The sequence below is a fragment of the Parasteatoda tepidariorum genome, chromosome 8 (assembly GCF_982258835.1).
Source record: "Parasteatoda tepidariorum strain Cologne lab strain chromosome 8, Ptep-v5.0, whole genome shotgun sequence".
Lineage (NCBI taxonomy): Eukaryota > Metazoa > Arthropoda > Arachnida > Araneae > Theridiidae > Parasteatoda > Parasteatoda tepidariorum.
In genome coordinates, this window is record NC_141762.1 from 71,496,216 (window position 1) to 71,504,059 (window position 7,844).

The 7,844-nt window shown below is 27.7% G+C and overlaps 1 protein-coding gene across 1 annotated transcript; it reads right to left on the minus strand.

Moving 5' to 3' along the window:
- Positions 1–236: 236 nt before the first annotated feature.
- Positions 237–5,792, minus strand: LOC147806297 (ganglioside GM2 activator-like). The gene is made up of 4 exons (XM_087169125.1): positions 5,588–5,792; positions 4,323–4,536; positions 1,271–1,436; positions 237–394 (listed from the first exon to the last, which is right to left on the minus strand). The coding sequence occupies exons 1-4, from the start codon at positions 5,670–5,672 to the stop codon at positions 314–316; spliced, it is 546 nt and encodes a 181-aa protein (XP_087025251.1). The 5' UTR covers positions 5,673–5,792; the 3' UTR covers positions 237–313.
- Between the last annotated feature and the right edge of the window lie 2,052 nt (positions 5,793–7,844).

Below are 7,844 nucleotides of genomic sequence, written 5' to 3' on the forward strand. Positions count from 1 at the left end.
TTCCGTAGAATCTTACGGTGAAAATGAATTTTACGGTAAAAAGTCACCATAATTTGAACCGATATTTTTATACAGTGTGCAATAATTGCTACAGCCAACTGAAATTCAAAATAACTCAGCTCCTTAATGACACTTTCACTGAATCTTTCACTGACAAACTGACTCATGAAATCTGTAATCATTGTTTGTGTATCATGAAGCATGATATAAAATGTCGTACAATAATTTATTAAACATTTGTTTAAAAACTTGTTATTTATTCTTTGTGTTTTAGCATGTAGAGTTCATTTGTAAATATTCATTAAAATCTTGTTCAATGCATTTCTGTCCAAAATTTAAAACAGTCGGTTACTTTGCCTTCCACAACCAATTGAAGTTCCGTTCTGTATTTTCCCTGTAATTGATAAAATAATTTTTAAAACACTGTGTCATGGCTTTAATAAACAATTACGTATACTCATTATTTCAAAAAATACATTAATATCATTAAATATGGTCATTTTTTTTAAATTTTCAAATTGGTACAAATGTTGGTAAAATATACATACGATAGGGTAGGATCTGGTAAAATGGGTCTTGGGGTAAAATGGTTAACTTTAACAAAAACAAAAAACTAATATTATAAAGTAAAAAAATTTTAAAAGCTTGTTTTTTTTGTAATATTTCTCAGCATGTTTACAACATTTTTTTGTTTCATGATTTCATTCTCAACAAAATTTGTTTTCATGAAAGTGAAGCGTCACGTCGCTTCAAAAGTGGCAACGCATGAAAATTTATTCTGAAGCTGCAGAATGTAAACGAAAATTCAAATGGTTTTTTAACTTCTGATTATCTTAAAGAAAATAATTTTATTTTGCTCCTTTGGATATTTATATATTAGAAAGACAGTCTAGGCAACACTTGATGCCAGTCAGGTGAGAAAAATTTTCATTTTCTTTTTCATGATTAGAAATTCTTCAAGATGGGGTAAAATGGGCGTGAGTTAGGCTTAGTGATTTTGTTTGTTCTTAAAAGTACTAAAGTAAGTTTTGGTTAATTAAAACATTTTTTACTAGCGAGTATAAGTTTCTGTTTCTTTGCAATTCAAATATACTTGATTAGTTCGGAAAAAAAAGATTAATTTAAAGGTAGCTGGATTTTATAATAATCGAGTCTATACTAAAATTAATGATTAATTTTGTCGTAATATGTTCATGCTATACGAACATTGGTAGGCACAAAATCTAAAAATAAACTACAGTCTTAAGTCTCAATGTTACGATGCACTTACCCCTACAATAAAACGTGCGATCGTGCCCATATCTGGAATTGGTATTTCAATATTATCTCCGCCGAACGTTCCAGGTTTCATGGGACAACCATATGGAACATCTTTTGGAAAAAGTGGCTCGCCTTGTTCCTTAAAATCTTCGAGATACTTGCAGAAAGATTTAGTACTAAAAGGGAAAAGAATTGAAATGATTTTGAGAATTATTCTTTTTCTTCTATTATGTGTTTTACTGTTATATAATCTTTGATTTACATTGCTTTATTTAACTCAACCAGAATTTGCATATTTGGCACGACGTGATTGAGTAACAGTGATTGGCTAATTGATGACGCTATTTACTATTTCTAGTTTCAATTCACTAATTCATTGCGGACTTAATTTCTAATTGAATCAGTCTTGAAAATAAGAAGATCCACTATCTGGCAAATATAGTGTTTTCGCGAAATTGTTGATTCAATTACAGATACACTAATTCAGTATTTCTAATTAAAATTCTACATTACAATTTCTCATCCTTTATTACAATTAACTTGCTGCATATTTCTAATTGCTATTCACATCTTTGATTCTCTAAATATTTATTTCTAATTATGATTTACTAATACAGAATTTTTAGTTATACCCTCACTTATTTCGAATAATAGTTACACGCTAATCTTTCTTAGTACAATTTATTTTAATAATTACTATATGCGAATCATTAAAACATGAAAATGAGAAAAAATACGAAATGAAGATTAGATGATCCATTTTGAACAAATCGATTCCTATTCAATTTACTAACTCAATCAATTTTGTTCATTTATTACTTTTCCGATATCTTTACATTATTATGTCAAGCAAAACGCATGATTCATAGTTCATCCCATCAGAATAGAGATTAACTGCATTTAGCATCACTTCGCGTGAAGATATTTGATGCGTGATGATGGTTAACTGATGATATTCAAAATTGACCACTATCAAGTAAATTTATCTTGTACATGTCCCTTTCAATTGGCCGTAAGGCACGTATTCCCACAGTATTGGTATTAAAACTAAATAGTATTGGTGCAGTTTTAATAATCAGCAAATATATAAATATAAATACTTTATAGCAATAATGGTATATTTGGTACTTATTTCATAACCTTCAACGTTTGAGTTTTTTGCGAAATACATTTATACATGGCAGCAAACTAAAGTCATGATTTTAAAAATAAATAGAATTCTTATAAGAACTTGATGAGGACATCTGAGTATAACTAATTCTCTATTTGATCTTAATTTACTGTAATTTTTTTTTTATAAGTGGTGGAAAAAAGTTATTTTGATTCTAAATTCATTAATATATTAATACAATATCTTTGCCACCACTGGAAAATATTTTCTGAAACTACAGAAATTCTGTTGTAGAATTCTTATTAAAACTGCACCAATTATCATAATTTCAGCAGTACTGCCAAAATTAAGTGTCATCTGCTCCAGGCGATTTTCACATTAACTTTTTCTTCATTAACTTAGATTTTTAGAACGTAACTTATATTTTTTATTTTAACTGAAACATATTACCAATATCAATTATGCATTGGTATCAATAATAATATGGTAAATAATAATATCTTCAAAATGACTAAGTATATTTTCTCTGTTTACTTTTTTTTTTTGGTAGATAGGGTACTTATTCATTTCAATTAATACATATTATCAACATTAATTATCATTGTCGTCAATAATATTATGGTAGTTTTTCAAGTTTCCTCTAAATGAATAAGTACCTGAATTCCATTAATTTAGTATATAACTTATTTCTTTTATTTATATATATATCACCTATACATGTTGCCTAATAATTTAACAATCATTATTTTCATTAGCAACAATCATTGATTTCAATAAATGGCAAATGTTTAAGTTTCTCATAAGCGAATTAGTATTTTTTTCCATTAATTTTGATTTTGATGGAATTATTATCATTTCAATAACTGTTGGTTTTAAATTGTTTGATTTCAGAGAAATACATTTTAAAAGTATTACCAAGGAAAAAAAAGACATGTGGTATCAGATAATTTTATAAATTTTAATTTGGTGACGTAATCCAAAAATGCAAGCACGTTAATGTTGTTCATTGAATTTATAGATTGCTAATTGACATAGCGAATAAAAAATAATAAAAAATTAAGGTAAATGCAATAAACTCTTTTTGATCAAATAAACGTATAAACGGTTTTTGAGTTATAGACTAGAAAATATCACTAATGCTATCTTTAAAATATTTGAAAAACTGAATCGCTTATAATAAAATTTAAAACAATGATTAATGCTTTACCAATCAGAAGACTTCGTTTCGTTTTTCGCTCATCCCACTCGAACTGTTCGTCGTAAAATGTTCTAATATCGATAGGGACCTTCCGTGTAGTTCGATCTAGCAGGGTGCCAAATTTCCTCACTTTCTGTAGCATGGTTATATATATATATATATATATATATATATATATATATATATATATATATATATATATATATATATATATATATATATATATATATATATATATATATATATATATATATATATATATATATATATATATATATATATATATATATATATATATATATATATATATATATATATATATATATATATATATATATATATATACAGAGAGAGAGAGTTGTCGCCATGCACTTCATGGGTATACGAATTTAGATAAAATTTCCTTCCCCTTCAGATCTACAATGCAATGGTCTCGCAAATGAGTGTTGCTGCCATCTATCCGTGGAGTTCTTAGCTAATAAAAGGTGCACCTTTCTGACCTAATTCGCAAAATGCCGTTTGCTAGCGAGTTGCTTAAATACAATTAAAAAGAAAAAAAAACAATTACAATTTTGATTCAGTTACCATTTTTTTCTAATTATGATTTAGTGATACACAATTTTTAATTTTTTCGAAAATTTAGTTCCTATATAATTAACTAATTTTCTTATTGGTTGCTTGATACGGTTCATTAAAAAACAAAAATTATCAGAGGCAAAGCTTTAATTCCTGACATACTTTTTTCTTACTTACCATGATCCAAATTTTCCCAGCAGACATGGTACTCTTACATCAAAGTTTACACCAAAGAGATTAGTTATTTTATAATATGTTGTCCTCAGTTTGGTTTTTTCTGGCAAAGGCGACTTCAAGTTCATATGCAGCGTGATCGTCACATTTTTCTTCAAATCAATTGGATCTGGTTTAATTGTAAACTCAGAGACTGTAACCAGCCCATCATTTTTCTCTAAATAATAGAAACGCGTCTTATTATATTGACAATATCAGCAAAGTACGATAAAAATTAATTTAAAACTAAGTACCTTAAATAAATTGAAGAGCAAATATGGCAGATTAAGTTATATTTTTCCGCCATTTCAAAGGAACCTCGTGACTATCGGAGATAAATATCCGTGATTCCATAAACTTAGATTTGGTTTCGTTCGTTGTTGTTGTTTTTTAATTAGCAATGTATATATATAGAAAAAATAGTACTAAAAGAGAGCAGTCAAGAGTTACATTAATTATTTTCACTTTTTGCGCAAACTATTCAAGAAAATCAAACAATACATGCACAGAATTATAAAAATAAATCATATGTCCAATAAATCGAGTCTCTAGAGTAATCTATTGGAACTATCTATTTCAGATGACGATTAATCCTTATATTTCAAAGATCGAGAAATCAAATTTCTCCAAAAATGAGTTACTATTCTATTAAAACTATTATTATTTGCTATTATTTCAAATCTATATATTCATCTAAAAAGTAAGTCTTTAAAAAAAAACTTAATAGCAAATTAAACACTGTATTTATTTCCTTGTTTTGCGATATTCAAATCAACATTTTACAATATCGAAATTAATTAATTTTGAAAATTTTAAACGGAATTCGATTTTTGGCATTTTTTAAAATCGAGCAAGAATGGAAAATAAGTTCAAAGATGAACTTTTCTTTTAATTACAATCCTTGAAAATATTTTCAGGAATTTTTTTATTTCAAATATTTTTTATCTGCAATGCAGCAGATATTACCGAAATTTAGATAATTGAACAAAACAATGCATTTTATTTTAACTAATTTATTATCTATTGTGTTTTACCTATTATTTACTATTATTAATTAACTATTATTAAACAATATTTTTCTAACTATTTCAATCACTCATCCTTTCAATCACAATAATATTTCAATCACTCATCCATTTTTAAATGCATATTTAGTATAAAATGATAATTTTTTAACATGAAATTTAGGTTAAAATATTTTAATAGGATTCTTAAAAAATCTTACTTACGGCATTTCTCGAACTTAAAAAACTTTGCGTTCACGCAAGTTCCCCCAAGTGCTAAAAATGCAAATATTAATGGAAAAGTACCCATGTTTGCTGAGATGTAATTTGAATTACAATGTATAGATCAGAGTAATATTTATGAAAAGAAAATGTGGGAAATTTAACACCCTGTGTAAACAGAAATCTGTTTCTATCTTTGAAGTTATCTATGTCTGCTGTTGTCCATGTCTTCAATTTAGAATTTGAAACTGTGTCAATACTGAGATTAATATTTTAATAATCACTCATTTTTGCATTGTGTGGTACAATCAGTGAAAAAGAAAGATTCAAAGTACAGGAAAATTCTATGTAAATAAAATTAGACCCGGGATGCTTCCTTGTGAAACACCAGCTAGTATTTTTTCCACTGAATGAAATAGCGTTTTATAGAAGACTTTAAAAGTTTTGCTATTTAAATTACAATTGATTGAAATACAGGATTAAGATTAAGTTGCAATAATTTGAAAATAATAATTTGATGCCAGACTTCGAAAAATCTTTTGAGATAGGAATTAAAATATTATTTATTTCTTAGAAAAAAAGCAATGTAATCTATGATGTTAAGTATATCACGTTTTCCTCGAAATCCAAACTGTTTACCTGGGAAAGACAGTAGATGTGGTTTAATCCTATTGTAGATGACTTTTTTTTTGACCGGGATAACCTGGTTCGCAAGGAACTGAAATCACATTTGCGAGAACAGGAGTTCGAATCCAGCCGGACAAAGACTCCCCGTGTAGTAAATGGTGACTGGTACACATTAGAAACAGTCGGGTTACAAAGTCTTCCGTGTTCCCGTAACAAATCGATACCTCTGGAGGTACTGAATGGTAGATTGATCGTTCTCTGGTTCAGGTGAAAATTATGATCATTGGATGAATGAATAGATGTATGAATAGGTTCGCTCTATAAACGGATGTGACGTATGGGTGTGGCAGAATTCAAATTCTTGGCCATAAATAGCACCACTAGAAAAGAAGAACACTTGCATCCCCTTTGCCTAATGGCCGACGACAACAATAACAACTTTTTTTTTCAAAAGTTTTTATAATTGTACTCAAAACACTAACTGGCCAATAATTTGTTTTACTTCAAGATTAAGATGTCTTTAGCATTTTTTGAGGAAGCTGGGGGCAAACAAGAGCCAGGTAGGAGTTGACGATGTTCACAATTTGCTCTATGTATTTAACGGGAAGAAACATTTCATTTTTGATCTATCACAACCTCATAGTTTTTTTTTTAATGAAACTCTAGCTTCCTCAGGATTAATCGCTTTTAATATAATTGAAGTAAAATTGCTTGCTTCATCGGTGACAATGTTATGATGAGTCAAATCGGCATGGTGAAAACTGATTTCCTAAAGAGTCATCAAAAACTTTAGATTTTTCTTCTGTAGAGTTCATAAAAGAGTAGAGTTCTGTAGAGTTTGCTCGTTCATCAGAGGAGTATCACAAAAAACACGAGCCACATTTAGGTGCTCAACTTTATATAGGTTTGTTGCTCCCAAAAATCTGAATGACATAGAAACTTTAAATTACGATAGGTTGTTGAATATTTTCATGGGTAGTAAAATGGAACAAAACATTCAACAATTAGTTCGAGAATTATAGTTATTATTATTATTATTATTATTATTATTATATATATATATATATATATATATATATATATATATATATATATATATATATATATATATATATATATATATATATATATATATATATATATATATATATATATATATATATATATATATATATATATATATTGCAATTGTTACCAGTGTTAGGATGGTTGACTGAATGCAATTTAAAAACAAGCTTCCTAAAACCTGAAGAAATTTCGAAAACTTCTGATGTATTCCTCCGCTTTTGTTATGCTTAGAAGGTGATGTGTGAACAAGCTTCAGTTTTAAGTTCTAGGAAGTTTTATTATTTTGATTTGTAATCAAATTTACGTAAAATTTTACCATTCGGAAGAGTTTTCTGTAATTCATAAATTCTAACAGGTCGTGAGCCAAAAACAAATTTAAGAAAACTAATTTCACAACATAAATAAAGTGTAAAGTTTGCCTTGTTTTTAATGTTATCCCTTATTTGGCTATAATTGCGTAAAATGTTGTTAGGAGTAGTTACTTGGGTAATATTGAATAGAGCGCTTTTCAAAGTTTGTAAATCTAGAAAGTAACTTACGAACCATTCAACATTGAATTTTGATA

Bases quoted from the DNA above. Each gene is read 5' to 3' on its own strand.
- LOC147806297 (XM_087169125.1), bottom strand. From the start codon at position 5,672: ATGGGTACTTTTCCATTAATATTTGCATTTTTAGCACTTGGGGGAACT. The intron at 4,537-5,587 runs GTAAGTAAGATT...TCTATTATTTAG, and splicing joins TTTTAAGTTCGAGAAATGCC to AGAAAAATGATGGGCTGGTT. The intron at 395-1,270 runs GTAAGTGCATCG...TATCAATTACAG, and splicing joins TCGCACGTTTTATTGTAGGG to GGAAAATACAGAACGGAACT.